This window comes from Prorops nasuta, unplaced genomic scaffold, assembly GCF_024137725.1.
Source record: "Prorops nasuta isolate Cenicafe-Biocafe unplaced genomic scaffold, Cenicafe_Pnas_1.2 PNAS00009, whole genome shotgun sequence".
NCBI classification, from domain to species: domain Eukaryota; kingdom Metazoa; phylum Arthropoda; class Insecta; order Hymenoptera; family Bethylidae; genus Prorops; species Prorops nasuta.
The window spans coordinates 4,146,593-4,172,966 of record NW_027116806.1 but is presented as its reverse complement, the minus strand read 5'-3'; the positions used below and the strand labels follow the sequence as shown (position 1 = coordinate 4,172,966).

Genomic DNA, 26,374 nt, shown 5'->3' with positions numbered 1-26,374 from the left:
GCGCGATTACGGACTACATACTAGGTAGTAGGTATTCCGTATCCGAGACTTGGTTGGGAAAATGCGAGTTTGTGCGAGCAGCTATAGAGACGGAGAGTATCCTAATAGGTCGTGCGTGCGTGCGTGCGTGCGTGGGTTATTCGCTCTCGCTGCTTATTGAATTGCCAGGCTTATATTTGGTCTCAACGACAGAGATATATATATATATATATATATATACGAAATCAGCGTTGGCCGCCAATCGCTTAATAAAAACTGACACGGATGGACAAAAAAACATAGAAATTTATTGGTAAAGATCCATGGAGAGACGTTATAGCGTCTGGTGCTAGAAAAAGACAAACTGCACGGCTATATAGGTTAGGTTTAGCCGGTAGAAAGGCTCGTCGGACCACGCCGCACGCGTGACGCGTGTCTTGCCGCGTGAACGATATTACATATATATATATATAAGACATGGATTTGTTTTGAAGGAGTGATGCGCGGTGAAAAATACCTGCCTCGCGCGCTCGATCGTGCATGTGAAATACTCCACCATAGACAACCTATACGATTGTTTACACACACATACATATATATATACGAAGAGAGATTCCAGAGACAGAATAATATAAGATCGACGTACCATATACAGGTCGTGTTCCCAGTTGAAATAGAGAATTTGCCGAATGATCGCAAGTGGCTGCAATGGGAATGAGGAAAACGGAGAAATTTGTCCACCAAAAGTTGCATGGCTTAGAGGGGACGTAACCGAATCGTGCAATTGGTTTGACCTTGAAAAGTTATTTCGAGGCTGGAAGAAGGTCGGGTTGAATTTTTTTCAACGAAACCGTGCGAATCTTTTATTACCATATATATTCTACAGCTGTTGCTGCTTAGAGACCTCTTCAGCAATTATTCAAAATACTGGCTTATCAATTTTTCGTGCCATATCTGTAGTCGTCCGATAAATATTTCGATTTTAAATTACATATGTGGGTTAGCGACTCCTCGTTGCACGCTTGTGTACGCGTCCGTCCGCGTGACACACACACACACACACACACGTAGGTACACTAGCTGCTACTTGGTGCAGCCAAAGCTATACACATACTCGTATGTAATTTCTAACGCAAATACCTGATGAATGACCGCGTATGAAAATGATACAATTGAGTCATCTTCGTTTGGCCTTGAAACGTGTAATTTCAAGGTCAAACTAATAGCACTATCGAATCGGCGGTGGCGGCCTCTCAGCACCACACTCTACTAAATTTTCTATTCATTTTCAAGCTTTTTGCCAAAGGAATAAAAAGTTATTATGACAGGTGGAAAAAATTAGGTACTGTAGTAAATTCTTATTTAATTTCAAGTTTGATGAAATTTGTTAATTAATTTACCATAAGGAAGGCGTTTACCAGCGAGAAAAACCAATGTTCGAACCAAAGAATTTTTATTAGAAAATATTTGGCCACCTTCCTATACATATATACTACTGCATGTATATACGGCGCCATTCTAGTCGAATTAATAATCCGCGGTGGGGAAGAGATATAAACGATTTCTAACTCGATAGAGTTGTGTCACCAGTAACATAAAGCACACTGATTCGGTCAGTTTTTTATTCACGTAGCACATGTATGAATTTACTACACACATACACACACAGAGTGTCGACGACACAGTCCAAGACACACGAATAATCCAAAAAACTATGTTACTCCTCAGTTTTTCTCCACGTTATTCAACTCGAACATCAGTAAGACGCGAATGAATTGTTCGTACAAGGAAAATGAATTTCCCTTAATGAATTGCGCGCGAAGCAAATCGATCGCACAGGAAACGAAGTTGAACGGTAACGCGTGGTGCTGCCCGGCAAGTCTCGCGCGACGACGGTTACACGTGGCCAAAGTAATTGACGAGGGGGGGGGGGGTCGGTGGCACGAGGAAAAAACACTTGACCGATCTCCGACTCCGCGCAGCTGCGAGGCTCTCGAGCGAGGAGGAAGTGCAGTGCTGCACTATGCGCTTTGTGAAGTACTAATACAATCATAATGTAGGGAGATTGTATTGCAATATATGTATATATATATATTAGGGTGGCCATTAAAAAAAAAAAAATTTTCCGGTGCTTTTATTTTGTTAGGAATGATGAAAAAATAGAAATCCATTTTTTTTTTAGATTTTTTTGAAGCCGTTAAATGGTGCCGATATCGTTTTTAAAATTAAAAATTTAGATTTATTGAAAACGATTTAACGAAATTATATATTAATATTGTGCTTTGAAAAGTCCTTTAGTTAAATTACAAGAAAATGTAATAAAAAAAACATTAATCCAGCACAATATTAATTTATAATTTTGTTAAATCATTTTCAATAAATCAAAATTTTTAATTTTAAAAACGATATCGGCACCATTTAACGGCTTCAAAAAAATCTAAAAAAATTTGATTCCTCTTTTTTCATCATTCTTAACAAAATAAAAGCACCGGAAAAAATTCCCTTTTTTTATGGCCACCCTAATATATATATATATAGGAAAACGTACTCCCAAAAATGCTAAATGTTACCGATAGATAACGCTGTTAGTATGCATATGCATTACTACACATTCTCACTTTACTGTTTTTGTATTAGTACTTTATTAGCGTATATGCTTACTGCTCGTTCCAACAACTATGTATATATGAATATAACTATGACGAGGCTTTTGCAATTGAGCCGGAAAAAGGTTGAATCGGCTGATGCTCCTCGACATTTAGAGCAGATCGAGAGAGTGCGAGCTATATATATATATATATATATATATAGATATATATTTATCATCTTGTGCACGAAGCTCTCTTCGATCGTCACTCTATGTACGAGTTATCAATGAAATTTCTCGAGAAAGCATATTTTTTTGCTACAGGAATTAATGGAGCGTCGTTATTTATGATTTGGAACGATAATATAACGCCGGGCGCTTGCACTCTCTTTTTGCCACTTCCGTTTGTGTCAATGATCGAGGTCGCGTCGGTATACGAGAAAATCAGGCTGCTGATCCACTAAAAGATTAAATCGTAAAAGTCATGCACGTTTACTATATCTAGCTCCGAGCCAAGTTTACATTCATTGTTCTCCTTTATTCGCCAAGCAACTTGGTTTATGCCACTCGCACTCCGTCTTCTTATTCTTCTTTCCTTCCATCTCTTCGATCGTGCCTTGGGAAATTAACTTGCGTAGAAATACTGATTCATATATACATATGTATGTGTGTGTATGTATAGCCAGTGGAAATTTAATTTTTTTGCCAAGGCATAGGACATTACTTATCCTTGCAAAAGATTTTTACAGTTTTTTCGTCAAAATTATCGACTGGAGAAGAAAAATTTCATTTCAAGGGAATTTTTCAAGAAAGGAAATTGAAATATAAAGAAAAGTTCTTTGTTTGGGATGAAACGAATCGAAAGGAAATTGAAAATTGGTAATGCAATAAATGACAGAGCGGTGTTTGGAAATGATTGTTTTTTTTTACGCGAGAGTAGATAAGAAATTTTGCGAGGCGTTTAGATGGAGAAAAAATGCAGCGGTCAGTTTCGGGGCTGCCTGCTGCGACAGTACCGAGGGGAAAAAAACAGTAACAAGGGGGCCTTTAATGCAAAATTACCAAGTGCGACTGGCGTGGCGTCCCTGAACCCTCTCTCCTACCGAGTGTGCAACGATAGACTCTCATTATACAGGATACGTCCCATTCGAATCGTTAACCTCAAACGCAACGTTATTTCTCTCGCGAAGCAAAAAACGGTAGATAAATATCATTTCCATAATTGCAGAATATTCGACCTTTCGACCTTTCGAGTTCAGTCTGGGAATAAAATAATTTCGCAGAATTTATATATATAGACATGCAGCAGCAGAGAGAGAGAGAGAGAGAGAGAGAGAGAGAGAGTAAGGAGATGAAATCTGCATAGTTTCATCGTCAACTCTTTTTTCTCTCACTTCAAAGACAAAGACACGCAAGTATTTTCTACCCGAAGAAAAACAATAAGAAACATGAGAAAATACTGAGAAAAATCGCTTTGGAAGATTGGCAAGAATCGATCGATGAATAGACTCGAATGAATATCGAGTATCGAGGACTGCACGTCGCTAAATTGTGATAAACAATGAAAATGTGTATGTGTGTATAGATGAGAGGGAGGTATATACGATATATATATATATATATATATGCTCACCTGAGTTTAGCTGCATATTCCACTTCGATGACGCAACGATCCCGGATAAAGTGGCCATACCTCTCCAGGAATTCAATACCCTTTTGCGTGTGCAAGGACAGATTATCAAACTGGTCCTGTAAGCAAAAAAAAAAACAGATAAATTTCTATTAAATTCCTGTAAAAATCTCCAAGATGATGCATTTAAGCCTCTATTTATTATATGTATATATATATATATATATCGATCGAAGAACGCGCGAGTCGATCGTTATTTATAAAAGTATACGACGCAGCGGAACGAGAGAGGATCGAGGCATTTCCCAAAGGAAAATTTACTCCATCGACATTTCCTACTCGATAAATCAGGTTTATTCTTCTCTCACTTGTAATTTCTCTACTCTTTCATCGACTTTCTTGGCAATTTTATTAATCGTATATGGATAAAATGTGGAGGACTCGCTACTGTCATTGGTTTTCAAGCATCGAGCGTCGAGGTGAAAATTTCATTGTGTGATATATATATGTATACTTTATTAGAAGACCCCGCACGATTAATTTTTGACATATTTTATTTTTCAATATTTAAAAATTCTCATTTCTTCTAGTTTTAGTTCAGTGCAGTTTCGGTGGCATGGCAATCACGTGCTCTATACAGGGTGTTTCTTTTAATTCGCCACTACTAGATGGAACAAGTGGATGTAAAATGTATGTATTCATTTCTAACCATTCGAGGGATGAATAAAATTACAAAAGTCCACAGACTCTGTATCGAATTCATGTATATATATATATGTATACACGCAAGCCTTGTACAAAGAAATTCTTTCATTTTTGTCAAGCCTCAAATATCAGTGTTTTTACTACATCGAGGAGAGCGCGTGCGTAGCACGGATGATGATTTCATTTAGCAGCAATTATTAGTAGTGGCAAATGAAGAGTGGAATGCAGGAAGAAGCAGCACGTCGATAATTGTAGTGTGCGCACGAATGGGTGTACGTGCCAACCTCTTGCGAAATAATAAATATAAAATAAACAGACGAATCTGTATATATATTTTAATCTTAATGCACACACACATAGATAGATAAATATGTACGATGATTGGCAGCCGACAAGATAGATATATATAGGTTAAGGATGGGCAGATCGAGACGACCAGTTCCAACAGTAAATCTCGTATCTTTTTCAAACGGATAAACCGATCGCTAGCGAGCAGCGCGAATCGCAATCGAAGGAAATAATTTAATAATTTTACACAAAATGTTATATATAGGGGAAAATTGGAAGGGAGGAATCTAACATAGCGGTGGGGGGGGGGGGGGGGGGGGTGATCGGCCGTCAAGGAAAGCGATGGAGTCTCTCGTTTGTCCCGCGACTCATCTACATACACACATATATATATATATATAGGTTGCACACACAGATGTGACGGCGTGCAGTGTTTCTTGGCGCGAGACAATGCAACGAGAACGCGGTGAACGTGGCGAACGCGCGCGAGGATTTCGCAAGAGAGCTTATTATGTAGCATGGCTGGTTGGCAGCTCGTTCGCTCGAGTCGCTGGAGCAACGAAGAAACGAGGTGGAGCGAGGACGGAGACGAGTGCAGAAACAGGGCTCTCGGCGCTGCGCGAACGAGCGTCCATTGGTCGGTGGCTCGGCCGGTGTCTCGTTTAGCGACCCGACGCGAAAAGTGAAACCGACTCCTGCGCTGCGCGAGGAACCCCGCGCAATCCCTCTATGTATGCGGGTGGCTGCACTCGCTGCGTGCCTTGTGTGACTCGACCCCCCCCCCCCCTTCCCCCTCCTCATCCTCCTTTCATATTTACTCAACCAGACATTTATTCCCTTCCACTCGAATTCTTCACGCGAAAAACTCCATTTTCAATTATAGCGTAAAGTAATTAACGTAAATTTTTAACTGTTCCGAAGATTCGTTACTAAATATTTATTAAAGTATTCTTCAAAATTGCAGCAGGACGTATTATAATCATTATTTGTACTTTCTTCTTCTATAAACGGACAAGAATTTTAAGAGAAATATTAACAAAAGTTAGTATATAGTTACGAAGGCGTCAATATGTACTTTAAAGAGCTAAAATGCTTAATTTGTATAACATGTATATTTAAAAAGGAAAGAAAGGTTTTAAGGATCGACGTGAAAAGTGAAACTGTGCTTATCGTGTATATATATATATATATATATATGTGAAGTGAACGGGACCCGAACGCCCGGCTGGCCCGCATATTTTCCTCTCTTCTTTCTCGGAGACAATCGACCACCTCGATCCTTGTTTCTAGCTATTATATATAGTTGCTCGTTTAGCACAAGTACGTATATACGTGATCGAAGACGATATAAATATACGTGTCCTAAGGGAGAGAATTTAAACGGAGAGTATTTGCGAGGAATTCCAGTGAAATTACGAAGAGGAGCATTGCTGCAGACACGCGCGAGGATCCCGACGGACGGATCCAATACATGCATGACCGACGTATACGGCGAGCAAAAGAAATTCGCTCGAATCGCGAGATCGGAAGAAGGAAAAATTTAGCGCGCGGCGCGCTGGAAATTACCTATATATATATATATATATATATATACTGCATCGCACCGCAAAACTCGGCTACTTTTCGTTAAGGAAATTTGCTCCGATTATTGAAAATATGTCTCGATTACAACCGGTGTGGTGCGCTACGTGCTCGGTGATCCTTGCGAAATCGTCTCTCTCTCTCTCTCTCTCTCTCTCTGTAGTACACGCAATCAATCCCTTGGCTCACTCTCCAACGGCCAATAATACAATTATTTATTATCCGAAACACTGCGGTACCGCGACGAATCAATGAACCGTGACAAAATTAGCAACATTCACGATTTACGCTTCGTTCAGCCAGCGAGAAAAAGGAAGAAAAGAATTTAAACGTAGGGCTGTTGCGCTTGAAGAAATGTTTATTATTGCATAGCGACTTTTTATGGAGGATAGCAGAGGTCCCATCGTTCTCCTCGATGAAGAGTTTGGTCGCAGAGCAGTCTGATCGCGTACGGTTCGCATCTCTCCAAATTCTTCACTCTTCTCCCATTTCCATTGTGTAGCAAGAATAAATTAGGTGTCTAGGAGTAAAATGCAATTATTCCACATAGAAACACACCGCGACGATCGACGCATCTAATTGATATAGAGTACCGAGGACAAATGCGCATGCAAGTACATAGTTGTGGTGCTTGCCGAAGACACAATGATGCATGATTTTATCGCGGCGTGACGCGAAATTCTGAGAAAATCCAGGTTAAACGATAATGATTCGAGAGGCTCGAGTTGTGGCGCTGCAGTTGACGAGGCGTGAGTAGTGGGAGTGTGTGTGTGTGCCGTACTGACTCATTTTCTCTCTACGTGTGTCTATATACATATATCTATTAAGTGCATGTGAAAGGATGATTCTTCTCCTCGCGGTTCACGCATACGCGTTTCCTGCGCAATGTCAAAATGAACGAGAGGCCAGGCAGCCAGACGCGATGTATAAATATACCAATATAGAGATTCACACACACACACACACATTCAATTTTCATTCATTTACCTATACTATTTACAACGGCGGTATTTTATTTATATATAAATATATAAATAATTTGTAAGTTAAAATGTTAGATAAACATTGTATAGCGCCGTACGTAGGGCAATCGTATTTGAAGGTCGATTTTCGCAATGTAATAAATAGCGTTGAACCGAATGACATATAAAGGTTGTTGATTCGAATCACATATATATATATATATTGTCTTGACCGAAAGAACACGGCGATCAAGGCGGAGAACATGTGTGCTCTCCCGCGCGTTTCTTTCCTCGTCGTTCCCCTTTAAAACTGCAAATCCTATACCCAGATAGACTTGTATGAAGATCATTGTATGCTGAAAAATGATTTACTCTAAATGTACAACAACTTAAAGTAAACTCCTTTGGTGCAATTAAATTTACTGCAAATTGACGAAAAGTTTACATTCAGTAGTGAATTAATATTTTTGTCATGTAATCCATAAAGGCATTTACAAAACTTTGCATCAATCTTGCTAGTTCTACAAACAAAAATAGTATGGCAAATATTGCTGCAAGATATATTTCAAACTTAATGAAAATTAAAGAAGCATATCTGCATCATCACTATTGGACTATTTAATCTTTCCCATATTACAACAAATATATTCCTGCTATTAATGTTTCTATTTAGCAGATGCATTATGACTTTATCCATGTCTGAAATATGAATACAAGCCCCTATGTAATTTTGTTAGATTTATAAATGTATTATTCTTTGTATCAAATTTGCATTAACTTGTAAGTATTCTTAATTCATAGTAAATACAAGAAAACTTTACTGAAAATTTATAGATTAGAATGAATGGACTAAGTGTTTAGGGACACCACTAGGTGGACATTCAAGCAGCTAATTTCTCGCAAGTAATTATGACGTGTTCCTCTTGAATATATAAGTCGAATTTTAAAGACAGTAGCATATAGGTTTGCGGTTTAATGCGTAGATATATAGTTCTTTGTAAGCAGATATAGGTTTCTTTCCTTCCAGTTTCTTCAGCTCTTCATGCAGAGGTTACCCATATTAAGCAATCAATAATTAACAATGCTGATTTAATTTACTTGGCTTAACAACAATATATATATGTCCCATATTTAAAATAAAAGATTGCACGAATTCAGGTATAATTGGCAATGTCGCTATAACCGAATAAGAAGCTTAGATAATATAAAGATTTCAGCGTATAATAAATGAAGACGCGTAAGATTTCTTCATATGTATATATTTTGTTGCAGTCCATTATTTATGTGGTTATTTTCTTTATATATATATATATATATATATAATTACATATGTGTAATCGTATAAATAAATATGATGCAAATATTGTGCACACTTTTTCACATGAATTTGAGTCAAGTTTACAGCATCTTTTTGTCACTTTGATCGCCAATAAATGATTGAAATTATAATTAAATTTCGAGTAAATTAGTTATCGTCAATGATAGACCAAATAATGAAGAAATATTGAATATTTTATTTGCGACATGCGTTGTTGTCAAAGCAAAGACTACCTGAGCACTCGTAAGGGGCGCTACCTTGCTGCGAGGGATGATGATGAGTATTGTAAATTTGAGATAAATCTGATGTATACCTGTCTATCTGGGTATATATATATATATATAGGTTTCTCTGGTCTCGTTGTTGTTGGTGGTTACTGAAAGCACGCGACCTTGGTTGCATAGCTAACCAGTCGTGCATGCATATATCTATCGAAATAACTGGATTCTGCAATGTATCGCCAGCCTTTCTATCCTTTTATCAAAATTATCGCACGATCCTCTCAATTTTTTCTTTTCTTTCTCTCAACGCTATCTCCTTGCGCGAAGATTAATCACCATAATTATAGATCCAAGAGCGTGTCAAAAAATGCCTCCAACGGTTATAGAGAAGAGAAACCAGTAAAAGGACTAGTGGCAGGTATATAGGCAGGCAGAGTTGGAAGAAATGAAACCGAGTAACGGGCTGGCCCAAGTCGGGCCATGCATATCTAATGTATATAGTAAAGCGAAAACTACAAATAATTATTTATATCGAGAATTGCGCTTGGACCACCCATGCGTGCATTCGATCAACTATATATATATATATATATATATGTATATATCGATCGATCCTCATCCTATAGACTCGCGTGTCATTTCGACCCACTAATGAAACGCGCTCTTCGAAAAAAGTCGAAACAATTACGGCATAAACGTGACTCGACTCGAACACGCACGCAACGCTTGCAAAATCTTTTTCTCGCAACGCTTAACGCGTGCAAGACGAAACCAATGACACAACCTAGTTTCGACGATTCAGAAATTTTAGCCACTTCCCACCCACTCGTTCGCTCGCTCGTAGTAATTAGTATCGTAGTAGTACCAGTGAAATTTCATCCTACGAAAAGCTAGCTTGCAAAATTCTCACCTATATACGAAATACGACACGAATCATATTATGTATATCTCATTCGTCAGCTTCGAAACATGTAATTACCAAATGTTTTGTTTGTTTTTACAGAGAGAGAGAGAGAGAGAGAGAGAGAGAGAGAGAGAAACAAGTGTTTTTATTTAAATAGATTTCTGATTAAATCATTGATTCTTTTTAATAAAATATTGAATTGAGTAAAAATAATTCTCTCGATCACACGAATCTTAGTCGATTTAATTTTGTAGATCGGGTTACGTAGTATTCGCTCTCTATGTATTTATATACAAGGTGTTTTGCGTAAAACGCCCCAGAGCATGGATACAAAATGACGCGCAATCTCTTTAAGTATAATAGATATTACATTTTTTCAAATGACCTTTTTGAAAGCAAATAACAAGTAGTCCAGTCAAATTAGGAAATTGCATTGCAAAAAATACTTCAATGGAATTTTTTTTTTTATTCAAAAGGTTATCCCTCAGACAATCGGAATCCGCAAAGTTCGAACTCTTAGGGGTTGTGCTACGGCCGCCATCTTGAAAAAGGGGTAAATTTATCAAAATGAGGATATCTTGGTCAATATTAGACGCAGAACATTAATTTTTCTTTCGTTTTATAGAGAAAAATAAGCACTACAAGTTATATTTGAAGTATTTCTTTATAACTTTCCTGTAAAAAAAGTTATTAAAGAAAAACTGATAAAAATTTGAGGGTAGATTTGTTTTCCCTCCATTATCTCTCCCCCTGTTGTTTCGATAAAAAAAAAGGTCAAATAAATGTTGTAGAGCATTAAATTCTCTACAAATTTCATATGTTAAAACTTTACGAAGCTTTAAAAATGTAGAAAATAGACATCAATATAATTGACCATATCAATCTTATCCTATTAAAAATGAAACATACTTTTATGTTCTATTCTAATTATAAAATGATTTACCTTTTACTATATTTGAACAACATTAATAAACGCTTTTCCCGCACCACCAAAGAGGTAGTTCCATGTGCATTTTTTAACGTGGTGTCCCCAGTAGGTATAATCCACGAATAAATAATAATCTTAATTTTTATAAATATAAAATACTATTCTTTTTGCCCTTTTCTCGCATGGGCCTTCTTTAGTATAGCATTCATCATATTAGTATAATTCGATGATGTGTTAAATGAGTAATATTCTGTAAAATTCAAATTGCTGGTGTGTTATTATATTCGATCTGTGGATAATAAAATGGGGGGGAGGGGGGCAACATACAGAAATCGAACTGTAAACCTAATTGAAACGTTCTTATTATATTTAACTATTTTCTTTGCTCACATATTTTTGTAGAGTTTCAATTTCTCACTTATTGTAAAACTTTATATATACGCAAAGAGATAATTATTAATAACAAAATAATGAAAATTATTATATAATGTAGAAACTCTATTCAGTAATTCTTCATTAGTAGTTTCTTCTACATTATTTGAAATACCATATTTATGTATATCAAGAGATCTAGTACATTTTATAAGAAGTTTAATTTTAAATTAAATTGTATCTCCATTACTTGCAAAATAATGAATAAATTTTTTTTTCTTTAAATAATAAAGTTCACTTACAAAAATATGTGAATAATATATGCAGTGTAAATGTATTTAAGTAATATATATATTATTTCCATAAAATTATGAAATTTAGTATAATTTTCAATAATGCTATTATATATGCTATATACATGTTTCTAGTAAGCCAAACTTAGATAGATGTTTTATTTCGTGATAGTTTTCAATTTTTAAACAAGCGTTAAACCGATATACAATTTAATTGTTCTTAATCGTTAGACTTTCCGTTTAAATTTCAAGTTTCAAAGTGTCAACATGTTTATTGCTGTAAGAACATTCATGTATTCATTGTGTGTTTCGTTTCTTACTTAATAATACCGTTAAGGCACTAATTGCTGATCAGTACCCAATTTCTGATCAGTCTGGCAAATAAATCATTTTATTAAATTTACAGTGCAGCAATTTAAATATATTTATACATATTAAGATCAGATCGTAAAGAAAAAATAAAAGTACAATCTAAAAGCTGCAATTGAGAGTTTTTAATTGAAAAAAATTCAGTAATTGATAAACGTAACCTGAAAAGATTAATTATGCAAACAAATTTAATAATGATTGAAATAGTTTCATTTGAATAAGTTTTCTAATATTTCAATTAAAATATCGACTATATATCCATAATTAGAATGTAGTTCCTGAACTGATAATAAATTTATTTCGTGGATGAAATAGGTGATCAGAAATTAGTCCCTTGTAATTCACGATAAATTCATTTAATTATAAATTTAATTATTTTTATTTTATAATAGTTTTAATTGTTATGTATACCTTCAATATTTACCTTTTACTGAAAAAAAAAAAACATTTTATAATTTCTCTTCTTATATCTACTGTAATATTGAGTGCAATGTGAAAATTTGTGTTAACTGATCAGAATCTAGTGCCCTGATGGTATATTAAATTTAAACTAAATACTTAAAGATCTCGTAATACATAATACATATAACAGTTTTATTCTTACTTAACCTAAATTATAATAGATTTTTTAAAACATAAATTTCCTTTGTATTATTTTTACATTGATGATAGTCAATTGTAATAATTATTTATTAAAATTGAAGAAAGATTGTTATATGTATTTTTTTTATTTCAAACAGATTAACGGGACGCATATACTCAAAAATTGAACACACAAAAACACGAATTTTGCGAAAGAGAAAGAACAAAATGTTTTGCTTCATATGTGAGAAAATACTTGTTGAAGGAGAAAACGTTAATGTTAAAGAAAGGGGTGTACGTAGATTACATGCTTTCGCCTTAAAAAGAAGCGATGATGATCATGCGAAAATGTTGGAAAATGCTCAGAATGTAGATATTCATATGTCATGTTGGAAATCTCACACAAATGAAAAAATGGCAATAGCTGCTGTTCGTCGTCGTAATATTTCATCGCAAAACGCATCCTCGTCCTCGAAGCAACAATTAGAAATTCAAAATCAACCGCTATTTGATTTTGAACATCGTTGCTTCTTTTGCGCGGAAATTATAAACGAAATATTTTTAGAAAACCAAAAAAAATTAAATGTAGATAGAAGAAAGGAGATTTGTACATTGCGAGATAATTCAACACTAGATAGAATTTTGAAACAATTAACTGATCGGGATGATGAATTATCTCGTAGCATTATTAATAGAATAATTACAATTTCTGATTGTGTAACAATAAAAGCAAAGTATCATCTTCATTGTTACCGACAAATAAGCTTGCCTCCCCTAACAAATAAAAGGAAAGGGAGACCTGCATGTAAAAGTATCGATAGTGTCATGGAAAATATTTACTCTTTTTTAAATGATAATTCTGATGAATGTCAATTTACACTTACAGAATTAATGAATGAAATTAGCGAAGAACATCGGCCAGATAAGCGAACGGTAAAAATGCGATTGAAAGAAAAGTATGAAGATGAAATTGTTTTCTTTGAAATGAATAAGCGTGAAACCATCGTTTGTTTTAAAAATACCGGCTATAAATTGCTTGCTGAAGATTGGTATAAAAAAAGAAATACTAATATTCAAGAAGAAAAATTACGCGTGGTTCGAGAAGCAGCTGCTATCATCGTAGAAGAAGTGCGTTCCAAAGTTTATGATTTAAATAATTATCCACCATGCGATAAATTTATGAAAAATGCTACTGACGATATACCAAATAGCCTAAAAGTTTTTCTTTCAGAAATGATTATGAAGTCGAAGAAAGGTGATGAATGTGCATGGCAAAGAAAATGTACTTCAATCGGACATGCAATTATATCTGCTATTCGTCCACGTTCCTTTATTTCACCTATTTTACTTGGAATAGGCGTATTTCTGTTTAAACAATTTGCTTCTAGAAAATTAATTGATATTTTATCCTCATTTGGTTTTTCAGCTTCTTATAGCGAAATAAATTTATTTCAGACAGCATCCATTAAGCGTCCTCCACGCATTTTTCTGCCCCATGCCTTCTCTCAATTTGTATTTGATAATGCTGATTTTAATACATGCACCATTGATGGATATGGAACGTTTCATTGCATGGGTGGAATTCAATGTTTAACACCATATGATGCAATCAACCCTGATACTTCTTTTAGTCGAATGCCTACAAAAAGGTATTCTACTTCTATAGATGAGTACGGAATTATAAATATTCAAACGTACGAAAAAGCAAAATATCAAGGTTTACAAAAAGTCAAAGTTACTGATATTTTAGGCGCACAGGAAATTCATGAACAAATTATGCCAACATCGATAGATATGATGTGGCTTTACGGTAAATGGGCTCAAGTTAGAGAAATTGTAGGCTGGAATGGTTTCATGGAAAATGTAAAGAAGGATCTGTTTTATGTTAAATCTAAAATAATAGCTCTTCCTTTCATTAATGCTCCTCCTTCAAATTATGATACTATTTTCACATCTCTCATAGAAGCAGTTCGATTGGGTAAATCTTGCAATCAAAATACTATTTTTGTTACATTTGATCAAGCGTTGTATTGGAAAGCTCGAGACATTGTTGCAAATGTAAATGATAGGTTTGATTTCAATAAAATAGTAGTCAGACTAGGAGGTTTTCATCTTTTAATGTCTTTCCTTGGTTCAATAGGTAGTATTATGAATGGCAGCGGAATTGAAGCTGTATTAACAACGATTTATGCAGAAAATAGTGTTAATAAAATTTTACTTGGCCACGCATATAGTCGAGCGGTACGCGCTCATACAATAACTCACATGTGTTTGGCTAAAATCATTATGGATGAAATTGATTTCCAAGACGAAGAACGTGATGAATTAGATTTATTTCTTGCCTGTCCAGACTCAACAATAATACAAAATATTGTCAATAACGAGTTCCTACGAAGGACATGTTCTAAATTCCAGGAACAAATGAAAATAATGGAGGGAAGAGGTCCAACGGCAAAACTTTTTATTCAATATTTTAGAATGGTAACTTTAATGAAACAATTCATTGAGGCAGAGCGTTCTGGAAATTGGAATCTTCATTTAGAAACTATTAAGAAAATAATTCCAATATTTCACGCTAGCGGTCATTTCCTTTATGCGAAGAGTGCTCAACTTTATTTACAAGATATGGGAAACTTACGTGAAAGAATGTCTGATGATGAATTTAATAAATTTACAAATCTTGGATACTTTACAATCCGTCGCTCTGATAAATTTTGGTGTGGAGTAATGTCAGATATGGCCATAGAACAAGGTTTAATGCGTACAATGAAAGTAACTGGAGGATTAACACATGGTGGAAGAATGAATGACATATCACAAAGAAAGTGGACGATTGGAAGTATCCATATGCAAGATATTTGTGAGGAAGTTGAATCATTTTGTGGTATCATAAGAGGAACAAGTGAGCAACACGTTGATACACGAAAAGCTCGTGTTTCTCGCGATAATTTAGATGCCGAAAAAATTACAAATTGGTTTGCGAGCCATTATCCATTTCCTGAAAATAAAAACATTGTATCCCTTAGTACTGGAATTGTAGGATCTGAAAATATTAACTGTCATTATGCTTTCGAAATTGGTTTTCAAATGGCTAAAAAAATTATTGGTTCCTCATTTGATTCACTTTCATTTAAACGAAAGGATACAGTCTTATCTTTAGCAACAATGAAAAGTAGTCTCAATATAAATTCTATTCCAGTTGCTATTGATCCGACGTTATTATTCCAAAGAATTTCATTAAGCAAACAGTCTGAAAGTGATTTAAAACATTTTTTATCATTTGAACTTTCTCCATATCCTCTTTCATTATTTACAGAACAAGGAATGAGAAAAGGAACCAAATCATCGTTTTATAAATTGTTCTCTCCACTTTCAAATATACCAAAATTAGGTGAAAAACATTTAGATGTGGTAGACGGTGGTTTCCTGTTGCATAAAGTTATTTGGGATAACCATTCTACATACCAAAAATTTTGTGAAAAATATGTTACCTATATACGTAACCATTTTTCCAAATATGTTTCCGTCGTATTTGATGGTTATTTAGATAACACAAATTTAATGGGTACCAAATCATCTGAACGTTTAAGACGTGCTATGAATCATCAATGCGGTGATATTATTTTTCAGGAAGATACATTAATAAGAATCAATCAGGAAAAGTTTTTATCCAACGAAAGAAATAAAAATAACTTTATTTCTATGTTAATAAAAAATTTCAGATTAAATGATATTACAGTAGAACAAGCTATAGAGGATGCAGATACAATTATCGTTAAAACAGCGATGCATAATTCTACGAAATTCGATTCTGTTACAATTATAGGTGAAGATATTGACCTTCTTGTTATACTTACAGCATTAGGGGATAATTTAACAAATATTTATTTTAAAAAACCGGCACGAGGACGATCTACAGAGGCATTTTATTCTCCCAAAAGCTTTAATTATCCTATACTTAATAATGATATTTTATTTCTACATGCTTTTACAGGCTGTGATACCACGTCTGCTATTTACAATATTGGAAAGTCTAAATTAATTAATGTTATTCAGAAGAATAAACGTCTTCAATCAATAATAGCCTTGTTTAGTAATAGTCAAATTGAAAATAATGTTTTGGCAGCGGCAGGTGAACAATTATTTGTTGCTTTATTTAATGGTGATGAGAATGACACATTGAATTCCCTACGATATAAACATTTTACTAGGTGTTCAACAAAAAACAAATTTAAATTAAGCTGTTTACCGCCCACTTTTGCGGCTGCAAAACTGCATACTTTTCGTACATACCATCAGGTCCAAAGTTGGCTTGATATTTATAAAGATCCGCTTGACTGGGGATGGCAAAGAACAACTAATGGATTGGAGCCTATAATAAATACAGAAGACCCAGCACCGTCAAGCGTTTTGCAATTAATATCTTGTAAATGTAAAGAAAAATGTGGAAAGGCATGTGGGTGCTATAAAGCTGGATTAAAATGTTCCATTATATGCCATTATTGCTGTGGAAAGACTTGTGAAAATGTAGCAGTCTTACAAAACCTAATAGAGGATGAGGATGCGTGTGATGAAATATTAGAAAACCCTTTAATTGATCCAAATCATAAAGATATTACAATTTATGAAGATGAAGAAAATGAACATACAGAGGATGATGATGAATGCTATACTAAGGAAGGCCCATGTGAGAAAAAGGCAAAATTAAAATAGTACTTTATTAATTAAGATTATTATTTATTCGTGGATTATACCTACTGGGGACACCACGTTAAAAAAAATGCACTTGGAACTCTACCTCTTTGGTGGTGCGGAAAAGAGTTTATTAATATTGTTTAAAATATAATACAAAATAAATAATTTTATAATTAGAATAGAATATAAAAGTATGTTTCATTTTTAATAGGATAAGATTGATATGGTTAATTATATTGCCATTTATTTTCTACATTTTTAACGGGAATCCGTATACCGACATTACAGAGCGAAAACTATTTCGCATGCAGCGTTGTCATTTGTTGACGGATTGTAAAGTTATTACAGGTTTTTGGAAATGCCAGAAGCTTATCTACTAAGTTACGTTAGGAAAAATGAAAAAAAATTTTTGTTTAAATAAATATATTAACATTATTGAGAAACAACAATTAAATAGCAAAATCCCCCAACGTACTTTACTAGATAATGTTCATACGTTTCCAAAAAGTCCACAAAAATGCACATCTGTCAAGAAATGACGATGATCATGCGAAATAAATAATGGAAGAATTTCGTGTTGGCGACTTCCCGAACACGAAATTCTTCCATTATTTATTTCGCATGCAGCATCGTCATTTCTTGACAGATTTGCATTTTTGTGGACTTTTTGGAAACGTATGAACATTATCTAGTAAAGTACGTTGGGGGATTTTGCTATTTAATTGTTGTTTCTCAATAATGTTAATATATTTATTTAAACAAAAATTTTTTTTCATTTTTTGTTAATTTTCCTAACGTAACTTAGTAGATAAGCTTCTGGCATTTCCAAAAACCTGTAATAACTTTACAATCCGTCAACAAATGACAACGCTGCATGCGAAATAGTTTTCGCTCTATAATGTCGGTATACGGATTCCCGTTAAAGGTACGTAAAGTTTTAAAATATGAAAATTGTAGAGAATTTGACGCTCTACAACATTTATTTGAGCTTTTTTTTATTCGAAACAACAGGGGAAGAAATAATGGAGGGAAAACAAATCTACCCTAAAATTTTTATCAGTTTTTCTTTAATAACTTTTTTTACAAAAAAGTTATAAAGAAATACTTCAAATATAACTTGTAGTGCTTGTTTTTCTCTATAAAACGAAAGAAAAATTGATGTTCTGCGTTTAATATTGACCATGATATCTCATTTTTATAAATTTACCCCTTTTTCAAGATGGCGGCCGTAGCACAACCCCTAGGAGTTCGAACTTTGTGGATTTCGATTCTCCGGGGGATAACCATTCGAATAAAAAAAAAAATTCCATTGAAGTATTTTTTGCAATGATTTGCCACTTTTCTGTCTAATTTGACTGGACTAAAGAGGTTTCGAGAAGGTTCTATGTAAAAAATGAATATCTCTCTTACAGTTAAAGAGATACGCGTCATTTTGTATCCATGCTGTGGGACGTCTTACACAAAACACCCTGTATATGTGCATAAATAGTCCGAAGACTAAAAACTTTATTAATCATCCGAATACTATAAATATCAATCTTTTGCGCCGAATACCTTCTTGAATCTAAAGAAAAAAAAGGTATTGCAAAACAAATTTATATTGCATTTACCAAGATAAAAAATCTTTGTAAAAAAAAAAACAGGTAATTCTCCATTAAAGAAAATTACACTGAAATAACAATCTCTTTTTTCGTCTAAATTCACCAAACTACTGGAGCATGTCTGCATGTTGTAGCAAAACAAAAAAATGATGAAAAGAAAAAGAATGCTGTTTAGTAACGTGTACGGTATACCGAGTTGTTATTGTTTTTTTCGTCGCACAAATGGGAGAAGTTTAGGCAGAGTGTATATCGTAAAGGCTGCTCGAGCGCGCCAGATAAAAAAGCTTCGGCTGTGCAATCTATATATACATATACATGTTCAGGTAGCGGATGATGAATAGCAGAAGAAGGACGAGCATCGAATGCTTATCGAAACGATTCAAGTGCATCGAGTGGCCTTGATACATCAATAACTTTCTAAGCCAGTTGTAAGTGCATCGGCAGAGCCAGGCTGCAGACAGACAGCATAATTGAGATTCCTCCTGTTCTATCGGGTGGTCTTATCGTTTCTTTCTCAAAACTTCTATTTGCTTTCCTTGTACGAAAGAACGCCGCAACGGATACGGCGTCTTATCTCACCACGGCACAAGGTCACTATTCCGTTGCTTCCTTTCAATGTTTACGCTACGCAGACGCTTTTTGAGGTTAGCTTCGTATACATGTCCGTCCGTCGTTCCAACGACGCGACTGTGTAGTGGCAGCGCAGTGTGGCCTACCAGCCAGTCAGCAGAGCACAGCGTTCTCATAAACAAACAGAGATGGAGCTAAAACCACCGATGAGCCAGCCGACTCTCCTAAACACACCAACAGAACTGGAGCCACAGGGCACGGCTTTCTCGCATCGAGGCAAAGTGTACAAATACACGCTGAGCGCGCGTGGTGCGCGAGTCTCTCCTGCTCGCCATTCGCCAAACGTGCAAACCTCATTATTCGCTTATACGAGTATAAGAATTTACCACGAAATACTCGAGGAGTATTTTTAGAACCAAACGAGAAACGTATATACGTATACTTGGTCTTGATAGAAGAAAATAGTTGTTTATCAGATTAATCCGTCTTACCGATCGTTAATTGTGTTTTCGTATAGTCGAGTGGAGACTCTTTCTCTCTCTCTCTCTCTCTCTCTCTTTCGGAAGGGGAAATTTGTGAAAAGAGAGAAATAGGGATCGATTATTATTAGGAATATAGGTACGTGTATGAGAACGGATAAATTTAATGCAAAGCCAAAGGAATAAATGATGAGAGAGAGAGAGAGAAAGAGAATTTATTATTTTGCACAAAAACGTAATCCGATTTGTGCAAGATAAAAAAGAGAAGAGAGTGAAGTGGAGGAAAAAAAGTAAACAATTGGCACAAAACAGACTCCGTGGTATAACGTACTGGGCTCTCGAACGCTTTACTTTCCTCGATTCTCCTTATTCTTTTGCAGCACGAGATAGTTTGTGCCTCATCCATAGCCTTCCAGGGCCTATATAGGCCATATAGCTATATCGTCGAGTCACTCGAGCAATTTTTCTCTCCTTTTGCAGGAGCCGGCCGGGAAAGCTACCGGCTCGCGACCTTCCTTCCCTTCGTCATCACCAACAATAAAAGAAACGCGCTGTATACGCCAAATGACGCACCGATTTCATTCTCGAATATTCCTATACTATATATATATGTATAGCGTGTATAGTTGAGACGTAGACACCACACCACCTGGTCGATCCTCGATAAAACTCGAATCAAAATCCAACAGAACCTATGTTTCTTGCAATGTCCGGAACACATATATACACACGCAAGACACACACAAGCGTCACTACTGAATCTCGTGCAAATACACGGAGGAAAGAACCTTTTTAAATATGTATCAAACGAATTTTGATCCTACAAATTTTCCTAATTATAAATCATTTCTATCCACGTATTTTTCTCCTCGACGAACGACATTTTTTTTATCAAATAAAAAGCGAAAGGATGATAAATAAAGTGGCGAGAAAATTGGCCATCTGTCGCGGTGGAAGATTGCGCGCGCCTATATAGGATTTAGCATTTTATCAATCCTATCGGTGGTGCACGCGTGCATTGCGTGCGTGCAGCTCACACGCGTCGGAGCGATATATGCATATAAAATAAAGAAACGAGTGGCTCGCTCGGATGAGCCGATTGGCGAGTCGCGGAGAAGCGGGACACTTCCGTCTTACGCGTGTACCGCTTTCGATTAATCAAATGTAAATGGGATACGTGCAATGGTGAAACCGCGCGGACGGTGGTTCGCTCGACTCGTTCGATCCATTTCATTGGCCGCCATCAGTCGCCACCGATAGAATCCACGTTAAAATATTCTATATATTTAGGGATGCATAAACGGCTGCTGCGATTTTTATAGAGATGGGGGGGAGGTGATGCTGCAACTGTACCACGCATACGTCACGTCAACTCGACCGATCGATCCGGATCACGTTGGATCTTCTTCGTTTCTCCTGCGTCACACCACAACGTAGCACAGAATTTCCATTCTTTCGAATTTTTCATTCATATAGAGTAATTTATGGTTTCCTGGATCTATATACATATAAACACATATGATGAGTTTCCTCAATAAACATTGAAAAAATTCTTGTTTTTCTATAGAAACACACACAACTTTTGCAATTTTTGATCAAAATTGCAGCAACCATAGGATCGTGAGTCTGTATTGAATCAGCGAGTATATATATATATATATACGTACGATCGATAGATCTCGATCGATATATTTGAGTGGAGAGAGCGGTTCTCCTTGCGGCGGGCGCCGCATGCTATATCGATCTGTGTCGAAATCCCGTTAGGAGAGAGACCCGTATATATATATATATATATATATATAGGAGATTTGCATGTAGGTACGTCGAAGCTGCCAGCTGCCTGCCACTGACTTGTTTGCTATCTCTATGTGACATTCCTGATGCAATACGACACGACAGGACGGTATACGCGACGAGAGCAGCTAGGAAGCCGACGCGACGCCATGCGCCACGGCGCCGCATCCCGATCATCAATGACGCTGAAGTTAGCCGCGACTCGACTCCAGCCGCGAGTTTCGCCATCAGCTAACCTAAAATTAGCGTGACAGCCGGTATACGAGCCACACAAAAAAATTCTAACCAAATGTTTTAATTTCAAATTAAAAGTAACGAATATGTTGCATTCCTTCTAAAACAACATAAATAAAGAATTAAAATAGAAAATTGTTAAAAGAAAAATAAAAAGTCCAATTCATTTTTATCGCATTTGACCTAGGGGGAAATTTTTTTTGATCCCACAGTCATCCAGCTTATTAAATTCTATTATGCAAGCTAGTATGATTTTCATTAGGGATCGCGACTCCCTTAAAGATTTTGTCGAGCATGGAAATTAACATGGAGAGCCGAATCCGGCGAAATCTATGATTCTAAACTTTCTTCTACAATTTTCAAGTGTCCGGAAATTTTTTTAATATTTATGGATTCCACGGTCATCTAGTTTCTTCAAACTACATAGGATGGTATGCAATTCGATAACGATCGGGAATTTGTAACTGTAGTTTCTACCGGAACAAATATAAATTTATCTCGAAAGTCATGTTCTCTATTTGAAAACCATTAAAGAAGTCGCGATCCTTGATGAGGCTCAAACCAGCTCATTCAAAATTTTATTAACTGCAAAGCTGTGAAATCCAAAAAAATTAAAAAAATTACCTGGCACTTGAAAATTGTAGCCGAAAATTTAGAATCATAGATTTCGCCGGATTCGGCTCTCCATGTTACTTTCCATGCTCGACAAAATCTTTAAGGGAGTCGCGATCCCTAATGAAAATCATACTAGCTTGCATAATAGAATTTAATAAGCTGGATGACTGTGGGATCAAAAAAAATTTCCCCCTAGGTCAAATGCGATAAAAATGAATTGGACTTTTTATTTTTCTTTTAACAATTTTCTATTTTAATTCTTTATTTATGCACACGGAGAAAAATGATTTTGGTTAATTTAGCAATAAATGAATTGCTAAAAAAAAAATCGCACTCATAACAATATTTATATTTAAAAAAATAGTTCACTGTTGCTAAAATAGCAATTTAAAATTTACAATAATTTTATTGTAGAATAAGCAATAATGTAATGTTAAGTTAACCATTCATATTTGTTAAAACTACAGGTATATATTAGCAAAACTTTATTGCTATTTTCACAACAAAAATTATATACGATTATAATAAAGATTGCTATTTTTGCAATATTTCTTTAGTTAAAACAACAATTTATTTATTGAGTATTCAGAGCAATACCACAATAGTTCTTGTTACTAAAAGAATAGTTACTACATCCATAAAAATATATGTTATAAGGAGAAGAGCTTGTATCTTATACAAATGCTTTGTTCAGCTTTTATAATTATGTAAAATAGTATCGATAGCTGATGGCCTAAAGTTGAAAATAATATATTCATTTTTGATAAGTTCCGCTGTTATTCCAAAAAAAGATAAACTGATTGAGAGGGCATTCTCATTTTTTGCTCTAAACCGTCTTGTTTATGTCTAATGCGCATAACCGTTGCGCGTTGGCATAGTTGGCGGTTAATTGCATCAGAACAGTGTGTTGGGAACTAAGTGGCCACAGGACAATTTTCAAACCGAATATAAATACGCGTGATCTACCTAATGATAAAATTAGTGCACAAATTACATGGATAAACTTAGTATCTGGTTATTTTCAATAATTATATCCGTGTCTCGATCATTATTCCCCAGTTGTAAAGTGCAGATTTTGTGTCGAAGTAAAGATATTATATATACTATACGGCATTTTGGGATTAGCTTCATATCCTCTCTCAGAAATAATTTTTGATGAAAGATAACTACAAATAAAGTAAGTACATTGCACATTCGTTTAACATACTTTTTTACCTAAAATTTATTGTATTTAGTATTCTAAAACTCTAACTACATATGAAATTCTGGCTCAGACCTGTTTCGATCGGCTCTACATATACCGTTCTCTTTTCATCATTTATCCATTGTTCATTGGTTCGACTATTTCAACCTAAAATCTAAAAAACAATCATTAAGCAATATGAAAACAGTCACGTTGCTAACCGAGACACTCTTGTACAGTAAAACCTTAACAGTTTTGCTTTAATAATGTATGTAACAGATTTTTTTTTTAATTCTTAATTATAGATGGCAGATGAGTTTGTAAAACAAAAGCTATGTGAATGGAAATTGGAAAATTTAATAGAGAAATTTGAATGTAAATTTATAATTTCTTTTTTTCTACTTGAATAATTTGTTTTCGAGTTCTAACTGCTTATCTTCTTTGTAAGCTGAGGGTATTGAGGAGGAATCATTTGCTGAGTTAAATAAAAATAATATTAAAGAAACTGATCCCCAGACTAAGCGAACGTTTAAAATTTTAAAAGAAGTTTAAAGAATATAAAAGCTCGTTGCAGGTAAAGTAAAGAATTCTTTATAAATGATTTATTAAACCATAAGCCAAATTATTAAACACTGCAGGGTGACAAAAAATCTGGAGAAGAAACAGAGCCTATAACGTCAACATGTAGGTTCATTTTTATTTTATATAATAATTGTTTTAATTTAAAGTGTACGTTAGAAATTTTTATTACAGCATTAATGTTACACACAAACAAACAAAATATTCAATCTAAAAATAAAGTTTTTTGTATTTTGGAAAATTCTGTCGAAGGAGTGGTAATCTTAAAAGTTTACAAAGAGACTCAAATTTTAACTACGCAGTTAAGAACAAAACTTGTAAATTTAGTTATCACTCATGAATTAAACAATTCTAAAGATAACAAGTAAGAATAATTTAATTGTTTTAAAAGTTCCAATTAATAAAAATAAATTTTAATAGAAGAAAAAAATTTTTCAGAATATCAACGATTACATTTTTACAATTATGTGAGGATATTGTTGCAATTTTTCCAACAGAAAAGAAGGCAATTATCAAAAAATTAGTATCTTACCATAATCATTATATATTAAATTGCTATTTAGTCATTTACTGTTAAACATTAATTTTATAGGGAACATATATACCATATACTCAAGAAAATGGTAAAATGTTGCAAACTAGGGGAAAATTGTGGTGTAAATATTATTATTTAAGACGTATATTAAAAAAGTTAAATAAAAATTCTACGGTGAATGTCTCAGATGAAGGAAGCAATACTGACTTAAGCGAAGAGGCAATTACTGATGGTAATATTTGAATATTGACAGGTTTATTTAATTTATTGTATTAAAATAAATATTGAATACTATTGTACAATTTTAGATACATATGAGCCATCGGCTGAAGATAAGGATAAATTACAATGGTTAAAAAATTCAAAGGAGCCATGGAATCAAATTGTGGAATTTTGGAAATCAACTAGAAGAGCAAGAGAAATTCAGTTCAAGAAAGAAATACTAATTTATGATTATGTTGAATCATTTACCTGTTTAAAGCAAGCGTTAGGCTATACACTTGTAAGTAATTACATAAGAGATGTTACGGTTACTTTTTATTTATGTATAAATACATTATCTGTAATTTTATTTCAGATTGAAATAGATTTTGCTCAAAAGTACCCAGGAAAAGAACTAAGTTTATTTGACAAGTGGCCAACATGTTCTTTAAAAATATTGAATATTGCAAAGTCGTGCAACAGAGTTGACATTAAAAATTGCCTAGATATATTAAGTATTTCAGATACAGAAGGTACATGTTTTAAATATTATATTAAAACAACTTTAATATAATTATTTTAGATATTATATTTATAACTATCTTGGTATATTATTTTAGATATAAATTTTCAGAGACATTGTCATTAATTGCTTTGCGTATTCTCCCTTTATTGATTCCTATTGTTTCCATTCGTAGAAACAATAACACATGGCGCCCATCAAAAATAGAAATTCAGGATCGATTCTTTATTCGAATTAATGTAAGCAAGCTTTTCTATTAATTAGTTAAGTTTCAAACTCATAAATTAAAGAAAATATTAATTATTGATTTTAGACTGTAGCTGATCTGCAACCAATTATCCAAAGACGAAGAGAAAAAATGCTTAAATATGGTTTAAATGTTCAACCATTTATAGTAATTATCGGATCTTCACTCCAGCGAATAGAATGCAGCTACGTAGTTATAGATAAAATAATTTATCTATTAGAGAACACTTTGAAAGCGGTGGATATATGTTTTAAATCATATCATGTGTTTTCTGCATTATATCCATATGAATGTGAGCAGGTATGGAAGTTTTTTCAAAAAGTCATATATAACATATCTACCAAATGGAATAAGAAATGCAGAATGTCAGTTGGATTAACAACTTTTATATCTGATGTT

General features: G+C 34.5%; 1 protein-coding gene across 4 annotated transcripts in view; it reads right to left on the bottom strand.

The window, feature by feature from the left end:
* Cip4 (formin-binding protein 1-like Cip4) overlaps positions 1-26,374 on the bottom strand; it is a 79,676-nt gene that overhangs the window by 9,023 nt on the left and 44,279 nt on the right. For all 4 annotated transcript variants that reach the window (XM_066732116.1, XM_066732118.1, XM_066732119.1 and 1 more), the window contains exon 2: positions 4,200-4,315. In XM_066732116.1, coding sequence (XP_066588213.1) covers positions 4,200-4,315 — 116 coding nt within the window. The remainder of the gene's footprint in view (positions 1-4,199; positions 4,316-26,374) is intronic.